At 41.8% G+C, this 25,993-nt stretch overlaps 2 protein-coding genes across 2 annotated transcripts in view; one reads left to right on the top strand and one right to left on the bottom strand.

Moving 5' to 3' along the window:
* The first annotated feature begins 12,554 nt into the window (after positions 1-12,554).
* Positions 12,555-19,180, top strand: STMP1 (short transmembrane mitochondrial protein 1). The gene is made up of 3 exons (XM_075050873.1): positions 12,555-12,714; positions 16,275-16,328; positions 18,717-19,180. Exons 1-3 carry the CDS (start codon positions 12,700-12,702, stop codon positions 18,795-18,797), a joined length of 150 nt encoding a protein of 49 aa, XP_074906974.1. The 5' UTR covers positions 12,555-12,699; the 3' UTR covers positions 18,798-19,180.
* A 4,526-nt stretch (positions 19,181-23,706) lies between these two features.
* The window catches only part of SLC13A4 (solute carrier family 13 member 4), a 28,530-nt gene continuing 26,243 nt past the window's right edge, over positions 23,707-25,993 (bottom strand). The window contains exon 16 of the mRNA XM_075050874.1: positions 23,707-25,390. Within this exon, the coding sequence (XP_074906975.1) occupies positions 25,253-25,390 (138 nt within the window). The 3' untranslated portion in view covers positions 23,707-25,252. The remainder of the gene's footprint in view (positions 25,391-25,993) is intronic.

The following is a 25,993-nucleotide window of genomic DNA, read 5'->3' as shown; positions in this document are numbered from 1 at the left end:
TCATGGGAGAAAAATGCCTAATTAGAATGAAACTAAAAGATATTTTATGAACAACAGCAACAAAATAGTTTCTCCAAATAAGACTTATTTGCATAATTCACTTCTTTTTCTGCTGTTTCTATGGGCCTTTTTATTTGAGGTGGAGTGGGACTTTGAAAATCATTTAGCTTGTCCTGAGGCATTCACATCATAAATAATATACTGCATCCAAAATAATTATGTATTACACTAAAAAATTAGGGAGTACCAGGATTAAAGAGGCCTTTTCAACTGTGCTTCTTCCCTTTGTGCAGTTCTGCTCCTGCACAGTCATGTAAGTTGTCATTTCATGCTTACATACTGTTTTTTCTCAGCAGGCACCCTTTCCCCTATAAAGAAGTCTCAAGGTTCTCTGGAGACTGTGTTTAAGCATTTCTGCCCGGGGTCCAGGCCATCAACTCAATAGACCATTCAAAATGAACTTGGTTTATATGTTGCTGCACATCAACAGCCTTAACAGGGCTGTGTGGCACGACACAGCTGTGCTCCTCTGAGTGGTTTAGACAGAAGGAAAATGAAACTTTTGAAACACCAAAACAAGATTCTGAAAGGAAAAAAAGATACGTATCTGGTAAAATCTAAATAAAGAGGATAGTGCCTGGTGAGGCTTCACCGAGTCTGGGATATACTAAAGCAAACAGCTCGGATTGGTAATACAGCTCCAGCAGATGTGCTCCATACAGTGCAACCTGCGACATGTTGAAGTGCAGCTTTCCTATCTATAACTGCTTCTTACCAAGGTTTCTCTACTAGCACAGGTCTGCCGCTCAGGGATCACACCTCCTCATACCCCTGAGCAATGTCAGCACAAATTCGTAGCATAGATTTGACTTCTGTGGAGCTCATCTGATATCAGGTCTTTTAGGGTCTAGTTCAAGAAGACATGAAGGGAGAGCAGTTTAATTCCCTTTCTCCCTTTATATCTTTCAGATATGACTTACAGTGTACTGTGAAGAATTCCCTAAGTACAGAAGCAGCTCCAACTGCAGCTTAACACTTTGGTTCCTCCTCTTTCTTACTTTAAGCTTTGAGTTAATTCTCTTCACGCTTCAGCAGATATGAACCATAATAATTAGAGCTAGCTTTTGGAATGAGCTGCAAGGATAATTGCCTGGGCACCCTGTGTATGGAGAGAGGGCAGAGGGACCATTAAGTTATCGTAGGCTGTGCCTGCGTGGAGGGGCTGGCGTGCTCTATGGTGTCTACTGCAGTCTCCCAGCCTCCCAGACCTGGCATGACCCCTTTTGGCTTTCATGCCGGGATTTTCTTTCGCTGGAAATCCGACTGAGAGAAGAACGAAAGGAGGGGCTGTTGCATAACCTGAAAAGCGTTCCTGGTTCCACAGTCACCATATGGAAATGTCAGAAAGGAGGAGGAGATCCATGAGTTACTTTCTCACTGTAACACTAAGACTGTCTTTGCTTTTTGCCAGGAGTTACCTGCAGTTTTCTGTTCTTCTATAGATAGATGGTGTTTGTTGAAGGTTATGCTGAAGAAAGATGCTAAAAAGTGGAAGAGGTATTATCTAGCCACCCTTCTTCATGATGATTAAGTGCATTATACGTGCAAGTTGCTATCTGGTGCAAATAAGGGACAGGAAGGAGAAAATAATATTATCTTTCTTTTTTGCTAACCGCTTTGCTAAACAAGCATCAGTAACCTTAGAACAATATTTCTTTACCTGTGGGTTTCCACAGAAACTCATTCTCAGATGTAAAGTGATTTTTAATGAGGCTTTTGACCCTTATGTGCAGGGTTCTTAAACAAAAAGGGTAGGGGAAAGTGTCCTGCCCTTAGGGTATTTAACAGGTGAACAGTGAACTGAGCCAAAGATCTGCTACAATATTACAAATTAGCTACCATTTCTTCCAGCAATTTTATTCAGGCTCTAGGAAATGTTTCCTTTTACTATAATAGGGAAGTAGCTGAATAGTTGAGGGTTAAATTTACATTGACTCTTGGGTTAAGTTAAATCCTCAGTGGGGAACGAATGGTTACTAAGGCAACAGGAGCATGCGTTTGATACCTGTTATTCAAGTCTCTATCCTCATGCTCATTAAGTATCACATTGTTTATTAATATTCACTCTAAAATGGATGTTGCCAGAACCTCTTTGCTTTGACCTAAGTAGCAAGACATGAATTAATGTGAAAAGAACTCGCAACTACTAGCAGTATATTAAGACGCCTCTCAAGAAGCACAGATCTTTGTATCTGAAGAGCAACTTTTGCTTCCATGTAATAAAACATCAAAAAAGCATTTGTAAACAGAATTCTGAAGGGAGCTCTGCTCGGAAAACAGCAGGACCTACATGATCTCCTGAAACAAACAGTACAAAATTAGCAAAAAGCCAGGCCAAAATACACACAGAGATACTAAGCACCACTGTGTAAGAATTGCCATGCAGGGTCAGGCTAAGAGTATCTGAATGTATGTGTTATTGAAGACCATGACCAATACAAAGTGGTTTAAGTGAAGCTGGAGCACTTGTGTCTCCCTATTTTTTTTCTCCTGTGAAAGTAAGAATAATATATTCAGAAAATATATGCTAGTTTTGGCCTACAATAGTTTGCAGAGTGCACTTCACAAAGCTCTTAAGACACCTTTGTGTAGCCTCCCACAAGAACACAGAATCAAATACACATAGCAATTCATCCCTGAGCTTACTCATTCCTCTCCCATTCAGAAATTAAATAACAGAAGCCACAGATGCTTCTATCTGAAACAAAAAAAAGTATATTTAAAATGCTTCCTTGGGAGTGAAAATTTTTCCCATTCAGAATCATCAGAGCATGTTATTTAATTTCATTTAGTTTTTTACACCATGTTAAAATATGAGCAATATTATATAAAGCTTACATGACACTTGTACATGAACATGGTGTGTTATTTTAATAGAGTACCTATATGACAGTGTGACTAAAAATGTTTGTTCGTGGAAAGCATGAGCCTGCCTTGCTGTTTCTTGAAGCACTACCAGAGAGAAGTTAGGGTCAGCTGGATCATCTCAGTTCATTACTTCAATAACATTTCAGAAGGTAAGGCATAACTTTAGTCCCTTTGTAAATTTGGCCCTAAATGCTTTTCATAATTTGGAGTTAGGCCTTTAAGTCTGTCACATTTCCTCATCCACAGAGTTTACAACCTATGCAGCCACAATGCTCCCAAGCATAACAGAGACAGATCTATCAGTCCATCTTAAAAAATTATCCTACTGAAGCGAGGGATCTCATTCTTCACATCTAAATGAGTCTATGAAAGCAGGAGCACTCAGTTACTGAAACAGAACTAAATCGCCTGTTCTAAATGACATATTGAAGACAAATATAGAGCACAAAGTTGATCTTACATTGAGCAATCTGGCAAAAAAAAAGAGTATTTTTGCCTAAACTAGAGTCTCTCATCCTACTATGACCTTGACATTAGCTGTCTGAAACCACAGTGATTCGTATACTCCCTGTAACATCACATTGGCCTAAACAGAAGAATCATTCAAAGGATTAAAAAAATTATTGTAGGAAAAATTGTGTACAAAGTATGAGTTCCAGACTTTTTGTTTCATTTGTATTAAATTCTTGTAAATTTTCATTCTGTAAGGGCAGCTGTCACACGAGACCTGACACACACTGAACAGCTATGGAAAAGAGGTCAAGATGTCCTCATCGTTAGGATGCTTTTGAAGATCCCATGGGATAAAAATAATTATTATCAATCAATCATTAAAATCTATGGGGAAAAATATATTTCTTACAGGGAAGGTATTTCAGAAGCATCTGAGTTTTTCACTTGCAGTGGTTTTTACTTTACTCGTTTTTGCTAGCCTCAGATGCTGGCTTTCTCATGCACTACAGTGATGAGACTGAGATTAGCCAGTATACTAAATACACAAGCCTTTCTATAGTTAAGACCAGCACCTCAGAAAGGCATCTGAAGTCTTTTGGATTTTACTAGCAATAGAAACTCTAAATCCTCCTTGGGCTCCTTTAAAATCCTTAGCCCAAACCCCACAGCCAGGAGGAGGCTTGAGATGCTCTGGGGTTGTAATTCCCCAGGACAGGTCTCTGAGGCTCCCAGGCGCAGCAGGCAGGGGCAGGGCTGCCAAAGAGCATTCACAGAAGTTGTGATTCCCAGATACAGTTGAATGGGTTGTCTTGTTCAGTGATGGCAACTTGGGAAGTGCCAGCACAAAATTTCTTGGAAACTTGGTGATGGGAAGCATTTGAACTCTGCTTGCTTGCCAGTGAGTATGACAGTCATCAAACAAAGAAAGAAAGTGAATATCAAATAACTGTAATCAAGTAAGTGGGGTTTCTCAGTTCTGTGTGTTGTGTGCAGGTTTTTCATTACCATTTAAGATTAAAAAGAAATATAAATGGGGCTCAGCAGGAAGCATCACTGTTGATATTCTTGCATCAGAGATAAACTGAATATATAGAGCCACAGTCCTGTAAAGGCATGACTGCTGTGACTCATCCCAAGGAACCTGAACTTCTCCCAGTGCAAACCTGGAAGTCTTTCCAAGACAAGATTTTTTGATTAACTTTGAGAGCACTTTTAAAAAGTCTTTTCTTGTTGACATTCCTACTGTAAGGAGAACAGGTGGTAAAATATTCAGACCCTACAGTTGATCTCTACATTCAGATTATTTTAAGAAGCTAAAGAAATGATGTCTAAGAAAATAAGACCAGACAGTACGAAGTTTTTTTGTTTGGGGGTTGGTTTTGTTGTTTGTTTTTGTTTTGTTTTGGTTTGGGTTTTTTGTTTGTTGGGTTTTGGTTCGGTTTTTTTTCCCCACAAAAAGTAGAACAAAGAACCTTATGATAGAAAGAGGAGAGCTAATTAAAATCTGGACAAATAATCTCATTCTTTTTGAAGAGCTGCTTGGCAAAGTGCAACACCATAATTAGATTATTCTATCAAGTTTAATGAAGTGGGTCAGTTAAACCAGTGTCTCTCTGTTATGAAATATAGTGAAAATCTGGAGTGACTTTTGGAAGGAAAAGAGTGTTTGAAACTTAATTTTTAATAAATATTATCTGTGGGATAAAAATATTGAAAGATGTTGATAATATTTTTGATAATTTGAAAATATTTCTTAAATTCTTACTCAGGAAAAGAGCACCATCTACTGTTCATCACTCTGAAATTCCAGTATGATGTTTCATTTACATGGATTTTACTTATATAAAATATCATAATATTAATTCCAGAAGCTCTGGATGACTCTTGAACACATGTGAAAGAAGGCTTATGCATCTTCAGCTACCAGCTAATATCACTGTGATGTTTTATTGTTTTAGTAGCCAGCAACACCTTAGCAGTAGAAAGCATGCTTAAGAACTTCAGAACCTATGGTGATATTAAATAAACCCACCTTATCAGTAAAAGGATGGTACACGCTTTCCTAGTATAGTTGCTTGTTGCAGATGCCTGCTTCTTGCTGGCATGTTTTAGTCATGTGAAGAACTAATCTACGCAGGGGAAAGGTTGTTTATTTAAGTAGGACCTGTTTTTCAGCTGTCCCCAGGGGAAGAGGACAAGGACTGCCCTTTCCAGTCCCAGCACAGATTTATGCCAAATTACAGTATCGTTTAACATTGCCTTAAAAACCATGCAGCTTTTCTGCACTAAAGAGAATACGGTGTTCTTGTGTTCACCTCCAAAGCCTTTTTTGAACTTGTTCTTCTGCCAGAGAACCAGCTGTGACAAAGAATGTCACACTGAGGAGTATTCACTGGAAAGAGCAGCACTCATCCAATGCCATAAACACTCCCCACTCACATCCAGAAGAAGTAACTATTCTTAAATCTCAGGTGTTCTGCCAGACACATTCTAATTATATTCTTTTAATTATATCACATATGTCTTCCTTTTATAGCTGTTCTGAAGGCACTGACTTTTCTTCCACCAAGGTTTCTCACCCGAGTTCCTTTATTGTCCTTCTTTCTTAGGAATAAGTGATTGCACTCTGGCTAGTGAGAACAAAGCAGTGCTCCAGGAGCAGCGGGGTGGGCTGCCCAGTGGGTGTGGGGAGGACACCAGGCACTGAGGGTGGTGGTCCAGCAGGCTCTAGTGGGGCAGAGATCTGGCTGACCAGGCGGCCAGGCTGTGACAGTGGCCAGGACAGCTGCAGCCTTGCTTTGGGCAGAACCGAGGACGGGAGCACCCATGCAGCCTCAGACCCAAGGCACGGAGGCCCCCGGTGAGGTTTCTCCCATCTCTATCTCACAACCCAGGCATGGCAGTAGAGACTGCGGAGCCTGCTGCTGCACTCGGGGCCCGAACAGCAGCAAGCAAGCTTCGCTATAAATAACAGTTTTTTCTTTGCTCATTTTCCTGCACATTTGATAGGACTTGAATTCTTAAAAAGCCCTAGTGCTGTTCTGAAAAGCGATTTCAGAAAATTGGCATGCTGGTGATTGCTGTCATCCTATGAGTGATGGGGCTATTTTGCCAGTGTCTCACATCTGATGTGATTGTGACGATTGTCTCTAAATCAGAACGTGAGGAGCTGAACCAGGAGCTCCCACAGCTGCATGCACAGCTACAGCTTGACACCGCCAGCTAAATCTCCATGACTGGCAATCATGCCCTCTGCAGGTCTGGCACAGAGAGGAATTCATTACAAGTCTATTATCTGCTCGTGCAATTATGACTCTGTGAACCACGGGAGAATTAAGGTCCTTCTCGTACTACTGCCCTTGTCAGGCCATAGCCCAGCAGCTAGAACTGAAAGGTATCATTGCTCAATAATTTCTTGCTTGACTCAGCCTTCAGTGTTCTTGAATTCCTTGTCCCAGGGGCATGCAGTCATGGGAACAGCTCAGCTGGCTGTGGGAGGAGTTGTTCAGAGAACAGTTCTAGATCTTGTAGCTTCAGGGTAAAAACTTAAAACCAGGACTCATTTGCATTCAAGATACTCCATTACGCTGCCTAAATATAAAATTATCAGTCTTTTGGGTTTGACTTTATACACTAGAACTTTTACTGGACAGGTTTCTACTTTGCCTGGCAGGGTAGACGGTTATTTCATGATTTTTGGATGCAAGGCTTGGTAAGACTGAAAAATCTATTTCCTCCATTAAAAGGAAGAAGAAATGAATGACTGGATCTAAACAGAAAACAGTAGAATCATAGGTTAGGATACTTCAAGTGTGAAGTGAACTGAGAAAGTGTCTAGACCGACCTCCACTTCCAAGCAGTGTATTGTGTACTAAAATGGTGCATGTCTCCACAGCAAGACAAAAAAAGTCCTGAATACTTACAGCCCCTCAGAAACTGTTCAACCACATCACAGATATATAAAAGATATTTTACTAAGGCAAAGAAAAGAAAATGGGCAGAACTGAAAACAATATCTAAGGATTACACATAAGAAAACGTAAACAGAAATTTTAATATATGGTTTTCTGGCTCCATCTGGTGTTTATTTTACAGAATTTCTAGCTCAAGGAAATCTGATTTCCACTCCCCTTTTCAGCTATACATTGGAAATGAGGAGTGGTGTTAAAAGGACACTTAAATTTATGCATCCTGAGGGCTTACATTCAAAGTTGTATATTAGCTACGATGAGGGTACAAGAATACTACTTTTTGTTTTTTAGTCAGTGTTTGTATGCTGTGACTTAAATCATATTCAGATCTGAGAAAGGGCTTCTATGGCCAACAGCTTATTGTTTTGCCTCATGGTATCAGTTAAGACTGCTAAAATACTAGTCCTCCCTACTAACCTTGCCTTGCTTACATCTTCATCATGGCTAAATCATCACTACTACTGCTTAATTCAAATTAACTCTCAAGCACTTGCAACACAATTATCACATCAAATCTTTTATTGTTGCTGCTTTCAGGTCAGATAATAACATATTTACTGACTGTACAGAAAAAGTAAGTCGGAAGGAAGAGTGAGAAGATCACTGGTTGACCACTCACTGGGTCAAATATTTGTGGAGAAAGTACCTATACAGTCTGGGACATAAATCACCTCTAGTATCATAGAACCATAGAAAAGCCAGGTTGGAAGGGACCTCAAAAGATCATCTTGTCCAATGTTTTGTGGGAAAGGGAGCCTAGATGAGATTATCTAGTACCCTCTCCAATTGCATCTTGAAAACCTCTGCTGACGGGCACTCTACCATGTCCCTGGGAAGGTTGTTCCAGTGATTGATTGTTCTCACTGTAAAAAATTTCTTTCTTATATCAAGATAAAACCTTTCCCGCTGCAACTTGCACCCTTTGTCCCTTGTCTTTTCCATATGGCTCCATGTGAAGAGAAAACCTCCATCCTCTTTGTAGCTGCCCATTAAGTGCTGGAATACTGTGATAAGATACCTCCTGAGCCTTCTCTTCTCCAGGGAGAAATGACCTAACTCCTTCAGTCTTTCCTGCAAACACCATTGATCACCACCCTCTGAGTGAGGCCTGTGAGCCAATTTCCTACCCATCTCACAGACCACCCACCCAGTCTGTATCTTGCCAGTTTGTCCAGGAGATGACTGTGGGAAATAGTGTCAAATGCTTTGCTGAAGTCCAGTGCTCTCCCCATGTTGACAGAAAATGCTATTTTGTTGTAGAATGTGATCAGGTTTGTCAGGCGTGATTTGCCTTTGCTAAATCTGTGCTGGCTTTTCCCAATCACCTCCTTCATTTGGTTTGTAATATAGTTTCTAGGAGAACTCATTCCATTACTTTCCCAGGGCTTGAAGTAAGACTAATGGGTCTGTAGTTTCCAGGGCCCTCTTTTGGCCCTTCTTGTAGTTGGGTATGACACTGCCCTGATCTCCATGACATTTCAAATATTATAAACAGTGGCCCTGCAACAATGTCAGCCACTTCTCTTAACACCCTGGGGTGTATTCCATCTGGGCCCATAGATTTATGTGGGTGTAAGAGTATAATCTCTTCTTTGTTATTATTTCTCATAATATAGTGGCATAACACCCTTCTTTTTCTACAGGGCCTAACACACAAAACTGTCTTGTCCTGGTACATTCATACACCAGAAAACTTACTGTAAAAAACAGGGTAAATGAAATATTGTCCTTTGAGAAAGGTATTTAAGAAAGGGATTCCCACTTTCCATAACGTGGAGTATATATATATACCTGCACATGCATGTTAAAATCAATATTAAATCAACATGAATGCACTTTCAAATATGATTTAGCAATTGAGAATAATGTAGAATAGCCAGTATTTCCTGACAAACAAGCTTTCTGCATACCTCTCGGGCTTGACTATACTTGTAGAACACCTGAGTAAAGTAGATAACACTGAGAAAGTCTTCACCAGCAGCAAATGTATTAAAAATTATACCTTTTTTGTCCCTATCTCAGTTAGAAAGATGAGTTTTCCAACCTTACTCATTTTTAGTAGTTTACTCTTCCAGATTCTTGGTTACAAGGGACAATCTGTTTTCAAAGACATTGTTCATTATATGTATGGGTGTTACTGTGGCCTTTACAACTTGCCTGCACATACTTATTGTTCAAAATTAGCAGACTATCTGTATATCTCATCTGCAGGTGACTGAAGAACTCACTGTACTTGATATTCAGCACTTCAGCTTTGGTTTTAACTGAGCTCCTGGGATTTCACAGGTACTCCATGACTTTTAAATTCTTCTTTACACTGCAACAACTGGACCTGTTGTTTTCCCACACAAAAGATTCAATTTCCTAAACTGTGTGTGTGATGGCAAGGTGGAAGGAGCTAAAGCAAAGATGCTGTAAATCAGCTGTCAGCCTCACTGAGCCCAGGTTTACCTGGGTTATTCTGCTGAGTGCAGCCAGCTCAGTATCACACAAGCTCAATGCACTCCCATTTGGGCTGCAGCTCCTTGTCCCATGCTTATTCTCCACATGCTTTTACCAATCTCTTTGGCAACAGCTGGTAGCAACAAGAGAAGAAGCTGCAAGAGCTACCTTAAAGAAGACCCAGACAGCCTTGAGCCCCTGGTCTGAGAAGGTTTATGACTTCTATCATCCTCTGGCAGGACAAGCAGACAATGAAAAAAGCAAAGCAAATGAAAAGCAGGCCATGTAACCGACCCACCCCCAAGCAGGCAAAAGAAAACCAGTGCCATGTAGCACAATGGACTCCTTCCACCCCCTGAACATTGCCCAGAACAGCATCACTGGTGTTGGAGACGGGAAGTCTTGTGTGCCTCTTCCCAATTCCTTCTCTTCTTCAAGGTCAAATAAATGCACTCCAAACAAATTACAGCCAATGCCCAGGTTGGAGTAAGTGCTGCCTGCTTATAAGACTCTCTGGTCTGTGGTGAAGGCATATTTGAGGGAGCTCAGAAGAAGAAAGCTTGTTTCTTTTTCTTTTTTTTTTTTTTTTCCTCAGCTATAAAAGCATTACAGTTGCATTTATAGCTATCAGACTGAGCTCTTCCTTCCAATAACATATGCCATCCACCATACCCACCCTCTACAGTCTCTAACTCAAAATGATTCAGCATTAGCTGATGTAAATGGAATGGATTTACTTTAAAGGAAATAATTATTTTTGGCTGCCCCATTAAATGCCACAGAGGAAATTCATGGCATGTAGGAAAACAAGTGTGTATACTGTTGAGCCAAGACTGTCTAACAGATGTTGTACTCATTATAGTCTAAGCACAATAACATTTTTAATAAGCAGAAAACAGGAGAAGCTTTATCTCCCTGTGGTGATACTGTGGAGGCATTATTATGACTGAAAGCCTTGTCTCCTGATTCCTGACATGTACTTGGGCTGGAGTCTGTAATATTATCGCAGCACTCTGATCCTGTACATATGTAGAAGACCTCAGCATTAGGAAAATAGTTATTACTAGGTGATTTGTTCCTGTTTTTAGAACCAAGCTCATTTCCAAGAGTTCTGGGAGCGCCATTCCAGAAGGCAAGGAATCCCAACCCTGGCTCTTGTGCCACATCCATCCAAACCTCTGCGTGCCATTTCCAGAAGTCAGCTCTGGCCCAGGGAGGGAAGTACAATACAGTAGCTTTGGGATAGCCTGAAATTCAGGAGAAAGTTGTCTCAAGTCCAGCTCCTCCCTACAGAATCACCAGGACTAAAAAAGAAGTTACTTAGTATCTTTCAGTGCTTCCTTTTGTAGAATGGGAAGAAGATACTTCTTTACTTTGCCAGGGTACCTGCCCCAGAAAGGCAGGAAGCTACATGTTTTCTGTTAGATGGAGCATTTGAGCTTTCTGGAAACAGAGGCTTAGTTTCAGTAAACTTGGTTTCAGGGTAGAGGTGCTTAATAGTTTCTCAATAGCCACGTGTTTTGTTTTGATTTTTTTTTTTTTTTTAATCTGAAATGGTATGTGAAAAAGAGATTTGGAATACATTGCAATAAAAGTCTCCAATTTCTTACTGACTTTCAGCAGGTGAAATTTCCCTGTTATTTACTGCTCAAATCTCAATTAATTAAGCGTAGCCATTAAAAGAAACTAACCCCAGTGTTACACAAAGGACAACTACTCTTCATTTTCTAATCGTGCTAGGAAAAAAAAAAAGGAAAGAAAAAAGGGAACACAGTTTTTTTGAAAGCTCTTGTGGGATCATAGGATGATTCAGGTGGAAATACCCTAGTCCAGCCGCCTGCTCAGGGCAGCGTCAGCTCTGAGTTTAGAGCAGGTTGCTCAAGGTTTAACCCAGCTGGGTCTTGAAAACCTCCGAAGGCGGAGACAGCACAATCTCTGGGCCATCTGGGCCAACTGCCTGCCTGTCTCCCGTGAGTGACAAAACAGTCTGTCCTTAAATCCAGCCCAGTCCACTCGTATTCTCTTGTCCCTGCTGTCTGTCACCCTCCCATGGTGCCCAGCTATGAAAAGCTTGGCTCCACCTCACCAACAGCCCCCCGGTAGGCCCTGGGGGGTGCCATTAGGTCCCCCCGCACGAGTCCCGCTCCTTCAGCCTCTCCTCGCCGGGAGGTCTCCAGCCCTGGTCAGCTCCGCGGCCTCTGCTGAGCTTGCTCCAACTTGTCCAAGCCTTTCCTACACTGAGTCCCCAAACCTGGCCATGGGTACCCTGGAGGAGGTCTAGCGAGTGCTCAGTAGGGAAGGAAAAAAAAAAAAAAAGAAAAAGAAAAAGAAAACCTTTCTTTCAGCCTTCTCCAGCATGGGAGGCTGAGATTTCCCAAGCACCGAGGCAGGGGACACCCAAACCATGCGGGACTTCACCCGCATCTAGATGCCTAGCTCCCTGTCCTTCCTTGAAGGCCCCAGCTTGAAGTCACCCGTAGAGTAAAAACTCGAGCTCTCACTTCACTGCTCGGCGCCCCCCGGGCAGTAAAAACTCGAGCTCTCACTTCACTGCTCGGCGCCCCCCGGGCAGCCCCTCAGGCGCGGCAGGCTGGACGCCTCCCTGAGCAGGGGCAGGGAGGCCTTAAAAGACGGCCCGCCGGCCCCCCTTGCGCGGTTCCTTATCCCCCAAAGCGGCTGGGACCGGCCGCCCCAAGCGTCGGCCTCCGGGAGGGCTCCCGGGGCCTGGCGGGGCAGAAGCCGCGGAGCCGCCTGAGGGGCGCGGGCGGGCGGTGCTGGGCCCACGCCCCCCCTCCCCATCGGGGGCGGTGAGGGCGGGCCGGCACCCGGAAGAGGAGCCGCCGCCCGCCTGACTTCCCCGGCAGGCAGGCGGGCGGGCGGGTAAGCCGGTGAGCGGGCGGTCGCCATGCTGCAGTTCTTGGTAAGGCTCCGCGGGGGCGGCGGCGGCGGCGCCGCCATTTCGCGCGGGGCGGAGCGAGGCGGGCGGGGGCGGTGGCGGGGCCGCTGCTCGGCCGAGGGGAGGAAAGTGTCTGTGTGCGGTCCCCGCCCGCGCCGGGCTGCGGCGAGGCCCAGCGGGCGGGCGGCCTCTCGCCTCAGCCCCGCGCTCGCCGTTGCGCGCCTCGGGTGCTCCCGGCCCGGGGGGTGACTCGCCCCCCGTGGCCGTGAAGGTGCTGACACGGGGCGGCTGCGCCCGGTTTTGGCTCTCCGTGTCCCTTCCCCGGCCCCTTCAAACCCGCCCTCAGCCTTTGCGGGGCCTCGCCCCGCTTTTCGGTCCCCGCTGCCCGCAGAGCGGGGCCTTTCAGCTGCTCGGCGACGTTCCTGCCTTGTTTTCTCTCCAAATCGTGCCCTTAATTTGCCTTAGGGATTCAGCAGATTTTGCTTGCTCACGGTAATGCCCTCCTGCTGCTCACATTTCTTCGTACTGGCGTGTGTACGTCCCTCCTTTTGTGAGAGCGGTGCGCTTCGGTCCTTGCCATTTTTGCTCGCCTTTAAATATTTATCACTGGAGATGGGGATTTTTGCATATGGAAGTTAAGGCAAGGGCTCGTGATTCATTACTGCCTTTCGTTAAACCCCCTTAGCAACAGCAGAATTAATAGACTAAATGGTTTCGTACTTTTGTCATTTTAATATTCCTTTCTGTGTTTCTGTGTGTTCCCCATAACTCTTCTGGGTGTCTGAAGTTAGATGCCTGGAGACTCTTCATTAAATGCTTAATCGTTGATGGTATTTTTACTGCCAAGTGTGGAAATAAGTTACCTGACCAAAAAAGATGCTGGTTTCTGCTGTACCAAAGCGTGGAGACAGTCCCCCGTTTTACATTGTAGTGTTGTGAGGGACACTCTAGGGTTTTAGCTGTGTTCCGTACGTCCCAGTAAATACAAACAATAAGTGATATTCTTTGATGTTTTGTTGGGGGAAGAGTAATTCAGCTGGCTAGTAAGTTTCATACCAAGTGTTGGCACAGAGCAAGAAGAAAAGGCCTACTGTAAGTCCGGAGAGTCTTGCGTGGTTTTATGAAATGAATAAATAAGGCCTATTTTTTATCGCAACTTCAAAATAAAATGTAATAACAACTACAAAAGCCTCAGTCATTTCTGTAGCTGTCTTTTATAGTCTCTCTTCACTCCACTGAAAGCATTCAGTAGCAGTAAATACACTTAGGCATTCTCAAAGTTTCTGTGTTTATCAACTCTGCTGCTTGCTGCTGATGGTTTTTTTTGTTGCAGCTGCTAGATGAAAACCTCTTATTAATTACGACTTCTTAATTAGGGCCTAAAAGTTAGAAAAAAGATGTACTAATTCTGGGTTTCTTCCTTCTTGGGGTGTAGATTGGGTGTTTGACTCTTGCTCTCCCTTGTTAGGGCTGTAACAGGGAGATAAAGGGATAATCTTGCAAACCACGTATTTTTGCTATCAAGAGTTAAGCTCAAAATAAACATTTGTTTAAAATGCAACTTGATGCTGGGTAGAAATTGGAAGACCTTGAAGTCTACGTCAGCCCTGTTGTCCTTAGTTAATGTGCAAATTTTATTTGGCTATATGTTTTGCTGTATGCATAATTGAAGTCTAAATAGTGAAATGTTTTGCTCTGCTTCAATTGCCAGCTGTAAAAGTAAATGTAACTGGGTGGATTGCTCTTGAATGCAGTGCTAGACTTTTCAATAAAGGAGTACACTTAAAGGGAGGGCTGATGTCAGTAGCATCTGTACCAAATAAGTCTTATCACACAGCAGAATATGATAGTTGTCCCATCTTTGGAAATATTCTAGGGTGAAAATCTAGAAAACTGCTAATAAACAAGGACCAGGTTTGTGCTTTCAAGTGACTTCTCAGACAGTGCTAAAGATAGAGGAAACTTTCCTCTGCTAGAGTGATGCTCTTCATTAAGAGGAATCACAAGTCTGGTTTACATCAGTGCAATGTTTGTTAATATCTCCCGGAGTACTTCTTTAACTGATGATTAAAACCACAAGAGCAAATGATAACCAGTGCAGTACACACAAAAAGAACTCTAATTTTTCTTAAGTTGTTAAAGCTAAGCTCCTTAAAAAGTAATAATAAACAAAGAATAAGACCAAAAGTCTGTTTAAGAAAATACTGAAGTAACTTCCAGTCATGACTCATTTGGCAGTTTTCAACAAATTTTAGTTTTCTATAGCTAGTTTTTCACCAGTGATGCTTAAGGAGTCTGAATCACTGAAAAGATGAGCTGTACTGTATCCTGCTTTGGGCATGGAAAAGATGACTAGTCAGTATGTGATGGCAAAGTTGTTATTTTGGATAGTGGTTTTATTTTTCTTAAAATATTTTATTTTGACAGCAGTGACCATAAGCAATAATAATTTTCTTAAATAGAACTAGCCTCAGCTGTCATATAGAGTGATTTTTTTTTTTTACTGACAGTGAATGAAGGCACAATATTAGTAGTGTCCCCTTCCAAAATAGTCAAATGAGCTTTCAGAGTATAGGACCTACTTATTATGAAACATAACAATAAAAATAAAATGTAGGATCTTGGGGAGTTGCTGAATGAAAATGTCATCACCTGTCTTTGAAGAGAGGAATTTCTTTCACTCCAAGAGCATTGTTACACTTGAGGATTTTCCTCAGCTGACAAACAGGGTCAGGGCCAAGAACTGTTCTTCTGTTTTGCTCTTGCTCTTCTTCCAGGGTGCATTTGCAGAGACACCCTTCAGCACCCATGAGTTTGCACCATTGTTAGAAGAGGTTGTACCCTGCTTCCAACCAACAGTGCTTTCTTGCCATAGAGGAGCCCCTAGATCAGAGTGGATTCGGCTGAAAACTAATCTCTTAGGGTCAAAGGGGTCAGGAAGGTGCACAGTTGTTAGTTGTTGCAGAAGAGAAGTAGTGGGTTTACATCATTTTAAGTTGGTGGAGGAACTCTACTCTTAAACCTTTTAAAGTGAGACCGGGATCTTTTTGCAGTCAGAGCCTCCGTGCTGACTTTCAAGCTTGTGAATCTTTTTTTTTTTTTTTTTTTTTTTTTTACTGTGTATTACTGTGTTATGTCTTTGTATATGTTTGTCCCTCTCTAGCATTGAGTATTGTTTTAGTGGGGTGTTGCTTTAGGCTTTCCAGGTGTGGACCACGAGCTCTGATATGTGGGTCCCTGCTGTTATCTCCCCCATTTTCATAGGAGTTACTGCCTTTGTGTGTGTGCAAAGAACTTTACAAAGGTGATCATAGCCTGGTCCAGATAGTCTTGGAGATGTGGATTGAAAACACAACTGTGCTGTATTTTGGAAATAATGGTAAGGTTTTCCTGATGAGGAAGATGGGTAAAATTGCACCTATTGGAAGAAAGGTGAGAAATTAAGTAGGAGTGGAATTGAAATGCTTTAGTGTTCACATGACTTGCAATATTCCTTTTTTTTTTTAAAAAAAAAAAAAATTTTAACCAATATGCTTTTGATGGAAGGATGTTAACTATTTTTTTTCTGCCTTTCTTCCATTTAGCTTGGTTTTACTCTTGGCAATGTGGTTGGGATGTATCTGGCTCAGAACTATGATGTGAGTATCTTTGTATTCTCAGAGTTAAACCTATTCTGAACTGAAAATATAAGGCTGTTTTCCCTCAGTCAGAATTGAATTAGTCTTTATTTTGATGGTTTATTTATTGATTCAGAATACAGATTGTACTGACTTTAGTTACAGGTGAATTTGAATGTAAATGGAACAAAAACATCTACCTCTGACATCTTCTCTGTGATAGAGTAAGGCTTGGAGCCTTAACTGGTCTTAGGGTCCTAGAGCACAGATACGGTAAACAGGCATGTACATAGATAGAGCCAGGAGAAGCAGAAGAGGTTTAGTAGCTGCTCATGGATTGTACTGGCACTAAAATACTGGTTTCCTGACTCAGTCTGCCTGCTTACGGTGTTGTCCACTCAGCACACCTATTTGTTACTTAAAAATCCTTCAGAGCATCTGAAATTTCTGTCTTCTGTAATAAAGAAAACAAGTTTTGCCAGCTTTTTTGGAAAATTTGGCCTCTGTTCCTACTTCAAACAGTATATTGACCCGCAGTCTTTCTTTCCTTCTTTTGTCACAGTGAGAAAAGAAAGAAAGTGAACTTTCTTTCCTCAGTTCTCACAGTAAACAGAGGTTTTCCACTGTGAGAGTTAGAGTAGAAGAAGATTTAGAGCTGCGTCTTCAATACAAGCTTTTAATTTTTGCAGTCAGCAGAATCCCATGTAAGACCAGTGCCACTTAGCTGTTTATAGGCTAGAGGAGTTAATGAAATTTAACATAAATTTTATTCCTTTCTTATCTGATCTATATTAGCCTAGTTAAAAAAAAAAAGCTGTTGAGACTCAAATCTCTGACATTTATGTTTTGCTTTCCTCTTATCTTCAGTATTGAAGTCATCTTGCTTGCAGAATTCTTATTTTTTGCTCTGTGCTCATGCGCAAACTTTTATGAATCTTCCTGTCTAGTCACTCCATAAAGAGTACTAATAAAAGGCTTGTTTCTCTTTCCAATATATGTTTTACAGTGTTACGAAAATGTAACAATAAGAACATATTTGGGTGTATCAGTATGTGTTGTAAGCATAGTATAGTGCTTTTCAGGCAGCACCAATAAAGTATTGCCACAAGAGGGGGACTTATGCTTTTGATTTGCAGTAAATGGTTCCCTGGGAATGTAACACTGACTTGCAGGATGAACATGATAATTTTGTTGCTGGTATCGAAGATGATTTGTTTTAGATGACATCTGAGATAAACTTGTCATAATGAGGTCCTAATTCTGCAGCTGTATGCACATGTGCTTAGTTATAAGCACATGGAGGGCTCTGCTGACAACAATGGAGTTCTCTTGGTGTAGCTTAAATGTCACATGTGTTACAGGCTGGGCTCTTAATGTCATTTGCTCTAACAGAGCTTAACTTTGAAAGGCAAGGTAGGAGAGAAACTTAACGGTATTACTTGTACTACCAGCCTCAAACCATCCAATGAGAAAACTGCAGTCTGTTTGGATTAACTTTCCTTCTGCTCTGTGGTCAGGTTACATATGAAGTAAAAGCCCATGATTTTTTTCACAACTACCAGTGGGAACTTTGCTTTACTTTCATTTTAGTCAGCTTGTAAAATCCTATGTTGTCAATTCCCAGTTTTGGCTAGAGTCATGAGGTAATTTATTCCCTACCCTGAAAAGTTGCTGCTCTTCTTTTTCTTTTTTTCTTTTTTTTTAAAGTTGTCAAAATTTACTATTGGATTGCTTTATCAAAATGCTTTTATTTGCAAGAGAAAGCTGAAGTTTTGAAGTTCACAAGCGGTAAATTGAATTTTCATTCAAGTGTGAAACTGCAAAAGGTTGCCAATTTGCAATGCGGTAGAATTCCCTGGTGGGGAATTTTGATTCCTACAAACTGGACCAGGAGAAGTATTTCTTCATAAATTTCTTGAGAACGTAATTTGCTGCTCTTGAACATCTCTTTTCTCTTGGTTTGTGACCAGTATAGTGCAATCTAATTTCCCCTCCGAAAGTCATTATTAAAGTCTGCGCATCAGTGCTTAAATTAGCTTATTCTTGGCAGTTTGTCCTCTTTCAGTGAGGAAGCCAGACTGGTCTTACTAAGTTTCCTGTGAAGTGATCTTTTTTTCCTCCCTCCTGTTCCCATCGCCACTGGCTGACTTTTAGTCTTAACAATCTAAAATATTTCCTGAAGCCTCATGTGAGGTGCTTTCATCTGCTGTTTGCTTGATGTTCTTTTGTTTTTAACCTCTGTGCAAGGTAACAGATCCTGGAAGCAAGTATCTCCTAGAAACCAGTTTAAATGTCATAGAATTTCTTGCTGTGTTTATGGTATTGTCTTTCCTGCTGAGGCTCATGTAGCTCAGGATTTTTTTGTTAATTTGTGTGGGTTTGGTTTGTTTTTTGTTTTTGTCTTTAAAGATTCCCAACATTGCAAAGAAGCTTGAAGATTTTAAGAAGGATGTGGAAGCTAAGAAGAAACCTCCCAGTGATAAGTCCTAAGAGAGCAATGTTACCCAGGTCACCTCTGTGCGTGCATCAAGGATGCAATTTACCTTTCAGGCAACAAAGATCAAGTAGAGGGTTGGTGTGGGAGGTTCCTCCACTTTTAGTCTCCTAGAGCTGGAATGTCATTCTTTTGAAAGAGCAGCCATGAACTTTTCCTGGGACTGATTTGCAAGGGTTTCAGAATATGGATTTACAGCTGATATGTGACTGGATAAGATCGTTTGTATTTTTCGTTATTGCTTTTCCTAATATTTTGTAACCCATTTTTACCTGATCCAACTGGAGTCCTGTTAGTCCTGTTACTATGTGTACCTCACACTTTGTAATACCCTAGTTCTTAGAGCATCGCAAAAGAAATTAAATGCATCAAGAAGTAACTTTCAGGGTTTCTTGTCATTTGTTTTGAGCAGCGGTACTTCACTGTCCTTAAGATGAACATTCCATTATTGGAGATGGGAAGGTTCATTTGTCAAACTATGAGACTGAAGGGAAGGGGGAAGCTTCTGCTTTTTCCATTATGTTAAATGATCACTTCCAGCAGAGTAGACTTTGCACAAATGTGGATGATTTCAAAAAGTGTAAAAGGCCATCAACTTGAACCTGTGTTTCAAATTCATTGTTTCTTCTTTTATTGTCTATTCCTCTTCTTTCCCTTCTGCTTGGTTGCTTGAGGATGTCTTTGGAGTGATGGGGAGCATAGGAGAGAGAAGATTTATCTTCCATAAGTGGTAATTGGGGCTCGTGGAGGTCAGCAGTTATGTTGTGAATCAAAACCATTCACTTTATGTACTTAATGGTCCAGTTTGTGTAATTGTTTTAAGTATGCTTTTTTACTGCCTCTTGGTGTGGAACAAGGACTAGAGCTCAGCATTTCTATCAAGAATGTCTGGTATTCCCATTAATTTCTCATTCCTGTGCATGGTCTTCAGCCCGTTGCCTCTGCATTTGGTTCAGTTGTCTACCATGTATTTTTCTTAGGACTAGAACCATTTATCTGCTGCCCCCCTCATTATTTGTCTGGTGTGCTCTTCTTCACCCACTGCTGCCACTAAAACCCCTGTTGTGTGAGAAAATACACATCATATTGTAGCACTGTCCTCTTCTGTTTGAGTGGAAAGCAAAGTCTGCATTTGGAAAGCATAGTTTTGCACAAATCCTGTTGTGAACTCTGAAGAAAATATTGCAGTAATTTGAATAGATATAAGTTTTATTAATTCAACAGTCTATCAAATAAAATTTAATATTTTTTTCTGTGAAATAGAAGAGTCCTATCAACTCCATAAGGCAACTTAAATCACTGAGTCCCCTTGACAGTCTTTTGCAGGATGTGAAGGACAAATAAAAGTACCAGAAGGATATTCTCCTTGCTTTTATTAACAATGCCTGTTGATGGACTGCTATGGACAAGTAGGAGGGACAAGCAGAGAGAATGACCTCCTCCACTCTTTCAGGCTCTTGATTAAAGCATACTGTGGTGGGTTGACCCTGGTTAGATGCCAGGTGCCCACCAAAGCCACTCTATTACTCCCTCTCTTCAGCTGGACAGGGGAGAGAAAATATAACAAAAGGCTGCTGCGTCAAGAGAAGGACAGGGAAAGATCACTCAGCAATTGCCGTCATGGGCAAAACAGACTTGACATGAAGAAAAATTAATTTAATTTATTACCAATCAAATCAGAGTAGGGTAATGAGAAATAAAACCAAATCTCGAAACACCTTCCCTCCGCCCCTCCCTTCTTCCTTGGCATGGCTTCACTCCTGGATTCTCTACCTACCCCCTGCAGTGGCACAGAGGGACAGGGAATGGGGCTTGTGGTCAGTTCATCATATGTTGTCTCTGCCGCTTAATCCTCTTCAGGGGCAGGACTCCTTGTGCTCTTCCCCTTTTTCCACTGTGGTTCTCCTTCATGGTTCTCCTTTATCCCGTGGTGTGAGCAGCTGCGCGCACCAACAGCTGTTACAACTCCTCTATGCTTGCTTTCTTGGAGAGATCTATTACACGTGTCGAGCATGTGGAAGTGTGCTTTGAAGGGCCCAGACTACTGTTGGCCCAGATTACAGGTGGCCCTTAGATTACTGGTGAAATTGAAATGTTGTAAAGGAAGAAATAGGAGTTTTCAGAATTAAGGAGTTCATTTCATAAGCCTAGATTATATCTGTGTTTGCAGAAACATGATTGTGAATTGGTATTCATATGTAAAAATCAATATCCACTGGATGTGATGCAGAATTATTTTGAATATTAGGAAGTGACGGGGGGTATTGGAGTACATATGTTACTGGTAAACTCCATACAGAAATTTCCTGTACAGCTTGCTTTATTTTTGCCTCAGAAGGATAAGAAAGAGATATTTAGTTCATTTGTTACACTTCTTGGTGGTATATGCTAACATTTACTTTACAAAGTCCCAAGCCAAAATAATTTTTACTGCATTTGTAGAGAGATAAAATAGCTGTGGAGGTTATTTGTTTTTTCACCTGAAACATACATTAATCACAGAAGGTCAAATTTACTTTCCTGAAAAATAAAACAAATTTCATAAATTACCTTCAGAATAGTTGTTCCCGCCAAAGTCAGTTCTGGCTTTAGTCTTTAATACACCTGGAAAATACCTAAATACCCCAATCATGTAAATCACTGACTCAAACCATAACTACACTAGTAACTTTCCTACCCTGTGAGCCCAAATGCTGGAGTGGAACCTACTGTTGGTTTTCTGTGTGAAAACAGAGATTCTGCAACCTTTCATCACACTGATTAGAGCCCTTCTCTGACAACTGGATCAAAGATGCAACCCAAGTAGTAAGATACTAATCAATGTATGAAAAAAAAAATGTAACGGCCTGTTTTAAATTCTATTATTCACATTTTCTGCAAACCAGAGAGAACTGAACAACGCGTGTACAAGTATTAAGTGTAGCTATGATGCTCTGCTTTTTTTCCTGAGAAATAAACCATTACTCTATCAGCTACAGAATAAAGAATTGCTCAGTGTAAATCACTTCAGTTTACTTCAGTTAAATTGTTCAGGCTTTATATCACTGTGGAAAAAAATATATGTAGGCTTAATAGGATTCTAGGAAAAGGTAATATAAAACTGTAAGATAAAATAGTATACTGCTACTAGTTAATGTGATTATACTTTTTGTATAGGAATCTTAAATTCTGGGCTGAAAGCAGAAATGTTGTTTTTAGGACTTGATGTATGTGCTGAATGTTAAAAGCATCTGGAAATCATTCAATTTAAAATCAGGCTTATCTCCCCTCTGAAGAAAATACTTCAACTTTGGTTATTGGTGGAGAAGTTGAGTGAGAGTATGCTATAAATTACCAGTGAAAATTTCCCACTTCTTTGTCCACTTGCCATTTATTTTAATTAAAAAAAAAAAACCAATAGCAGCAGTCAGCACCCATTGCTATCAGAGTATGAGCCATGCAGCTTGCCAACCCTGAGCTTGTTCACCCGTTCTTTTCCTTTGTGATATTCAGATTCTGCCACTAAATACTTTCTCATGTACTTTCTTATGTCTTCAGTGAAATGAAGGGAATCGTACGTGTACATCTAAGGGCAGAATGTGGCTGTGGTGTGTGCACTGACTGATCTGATAGGGAAGAAGGGCCAGTCCAGCACGCTGCCTTCCTGCAAATGCCTGGTGGGACACGGCAGTGACGACTGCCAGCGGCTGTGGCCGTGGAAGTGTGCTGAGAGCACCGAAATGGGAGGGAAGGCTGCTGGGGAAACTCCTTGCCCAAGTCCACTCCAAATTTCTCTGCACTAATCTTGTGGGACAAACTATGCCAGGGACTCCTGGAAATGTTTCTGAAGAAATACTGCTTGGCATGTGCAGCGCCATCCATTTACCTGGTGCTGTTGGTGTTATTACAGAAGAGTGTTGGTGGTCACCCAGTTTGACTTGTGGTAACTCTAGGTCTCCCTAAAGCGAATTGGTATGCCAGCTGCTCGTCTCTCTTGAAAATAAGAATATCCCGCGTTCATATCCCCTGGGAAGGGTGTGGGATAGCAAGGCCTGACGGGAAGCGAGCTGAGCAGCGAAATAACTATTAGAAGGGTGGAGAGTGATTTGTTGTCAAGCAGCTGCACAATTTGAAGATGGTGGTAGATGAAGCATGAAGTGAAAAGGATTAGAAGATGAGTGCACAATAAAAGGTGCAGAGTGGCTAAAGCCTTGAGAAGAGAAGCAGCAAGGAAGAGAGTTTCTTGGCAGGGGGAGAATGGCTGAAAGTAACTTTGGGGACTGTGAACAAAGAGATGTCCTGCTCCTTGTGCATGCGGACGGGACCCTCGGTACTGCAGACACCCCCACCCGCTGCAGTGCTTGTTCCTGAAGAAAGCTGCCTGTGTGGGTGGCCAGGCACTGCAGCCTCTCTCTCCTGCTTCAGTGGCTTCGGTACTGGGTGCAGCTTGCTGGGAGACCAGCTTGTGCTGGGAGGGAGGCCAGGGCACTGCTGCTTTGAGCGCCGTGTGGGGGTCCGCGCTCTGCAGCAGCTGCGTGCTGCGGAGGGGGAAGGCACCCAAGGAGGGGAGCTGGGGGTGCGGAGGATCTGGATCCAGAGGCAGGCGTGAGTTCTGTGTGCTGGGGTGCAGCAGAGCAGCACGCTTGGGATAGGGGGAACACGGGAGCTGGGGAGGTGAGGGGAGTTGAAAAAGTGAGGCTGAGGTCTGGTTTCATGGATTGGGAGGGCATGGGGATGCACTGAGGCGTTGAGTCACAGAAACACTTTGTTTTTCAAAACCAAATTTACAGGAACTACTATGAACAGCATTTGTTTTGCTAGAGGATGCTGCCTTCTGCTTTTGGTACAAGGGCTAAGACATCCTTTTGTGCTTTTCCCATTTTGCTCCCCGTCTGCCAGCCTATGACCTCTTACTGTGTCTGTTTATTTCCGAGACAAGTCTGTGGGACCTCTGTTTTGACAGAAGCAGTAAACCAACACCTCCTGCTGTCTCAACACTCCTTTCCTAAGGGCTTGGTGGGTTATGAGGTGAAATATATCCCATTTATATTCTCACAGAGCACCAGAATGTGCAGTAGTGAATAATTTACTTTATTGACATTTTATTTTTGCAGAATAGACATTCACACTAACAACTTGAGAGCCTAGATTATAAGTGGAAAGCATAAAAATTCATTAAAGTATATATATGTGTGATTACATGAGATCCAATCATCCTAATATACAGCTTAAATGCCTTGACATTAAAGAAATTATTAAAAACAGGACATAATACAAGAGAAGGTTTACCCAGTATCACAGGGATCCAGTCAGAAAAGCAGGGCGTTCACTTTGCAGGTGATAAAGAGATTGGCCTTTTGGTTTGGTAGTTATCTGCTCTGTGTCACGGTTTCCTATGTTTGAAGTTCCTGTTCTCTGGGCTGCTAGAGAGCAGGTGAGTGTGATGTTCAAGTGAACGTGGACGATGAGGAGATACACCAGCACCACTCCGCTTCAGCCCTCTCCCTTCTTACTCATGGAGCAGCACTGAGTGCCCTCTTGGATTAGATTGTACTTTCTCTGTCAGGGAAATCATAACTGCGTAACTATCTAAACAGCAGCCAAAGAGAGAGGAGAGCAATGGATCTGTTGGCCTGGTAAGGTTTTGCTGGTCACAGCTTCCCCTGGTGAAAAAGCTCCCACTGCAGTACAATGATAAGGAAAGAAGGTACTGAACAAAACTTTCTGTTTCTGAAGCTCTTCCTTCCGAAACAGAGATTGCAAGTACTGCAATATTGGAAACTTTATACTAGTGCTGTGGAAAAAAAACATTCTCCTTCTGAGGAGACTTCTTCCTATCTGTTTGGTGGTTTCTATTATCCCTTTGAAGTGCTGTAGCTGGTAGTTGGTAGCTGTATTTATGTGCAGGCCGTATGGGTTAGGTGGGAAAGTGTTTTTTTCCAACACAGTGGTGAGTCATCTCAAAAGAAGAATACTAATTTGCCTTTAAAAAGGAGTAGGCTTATAAAACTCTGGGTTTGGGAATGACTCACCCTTCATTCACTGTAGGAGTCAATGGTAGGACTGAATATCCTACTACTGAGTACACCAGTGTATGCATAGTTGTCTTCTGTCATTGGAGTCCTATATCCCCTGTTTTACAAGTCCTACGTAATTGTTCTAGGACATGAAAAACCCATAGGCAGAGAATTTGGAGGAGAGGGTTTTTTCAGAGTTATGGTATCACAGTGAAAGCAGCAATAGAGGAGCAAAGCTAATCTCTCCTTTAACTCACACTGCTTTTCAGAACTGAAAAGCTTACGCAGAAGATCTCCCTGTAGATTTTCTTCATGGTTTTGCTATCATCCTGGTTCTATGTATGCACAAGTTTTTTCCTTTCTTTTGTATGTGCAATGTATGTTTAATATTTTCTCCCAACTTGCTTTGGTCTTGCACTTTTTTCTTTTTTTTTCTTTTTTTTTTTCACTGGAGATTATGTTTGGCTAGTGACGTTGCTGACCACTGCCCATTCTGGAAAACTATTCAGCTGGAAGAGTCTAATTCCCCAAGTGTTGATTGCCACCATGACAACAGCCAGGCCAATCAGATTTACACCCAGGCCAGCCTTCACCTACAAAAGCAAAATGCATCAGAGCACAATCAATGACAATGGAAAAAAGAAGGCAGTAGGGTGCATGCATATATGTATACTGGCATATATAGTGTGATAAATTATGTATACTGATTTCTAGACCCAAAAAAAGCACAGTATTATGTATCAGAGTGTACATTGTGGGCGTATTCAGGAGTGATAGTCAGAGGTTGATGCAGCTCATTTGAAAGCTGTTCAGTTTGTCATTTGAACTTCTCAATCAGATAATTAGAACGGAGAGTTATACCACACATAGCAGGGTGATAACTACATGACTTACTGTGAAGCTATGTGATAAATCTAATTTCTCATGCTCTCCAGTGCTTGTCTTAACAGGTCAATGCAAAGGATTGTGTACTCCTGTTCTTTGATACCTCTTTAGACCATTACATTCATAAAAGATAAAGATGAGAAAGGTGCATATCCTACAGCAGATGTGTGGATGTTCTTAATCTGGCAGCTCAGTCACATAACAGCAGTGCAGATCAATATGACTTTATATTAGCGCCAATATCATCCTTGTTATTATTGGCTGCTGGATGTGGGGACAAGGTGTTGAGGTTGCATGAAGCATGGGAGGAT

This window comes from Buteo buteo, chromosome 19 (assembly GCF_964188355.1).
Source record: "Buteo buteo chromosome 19, bButBut1.hap1.1, whole genome shotgun sequence".
NCBI classification, from domain to species: Eukaryota; Metazoa; Chordata; class Aves; order Accipitriformes; family Accipitridae; genus Buteo; species Buteo buteo.
This window is presented reverse-complemented; position numbering and strand designations above follow the sequence as displayed.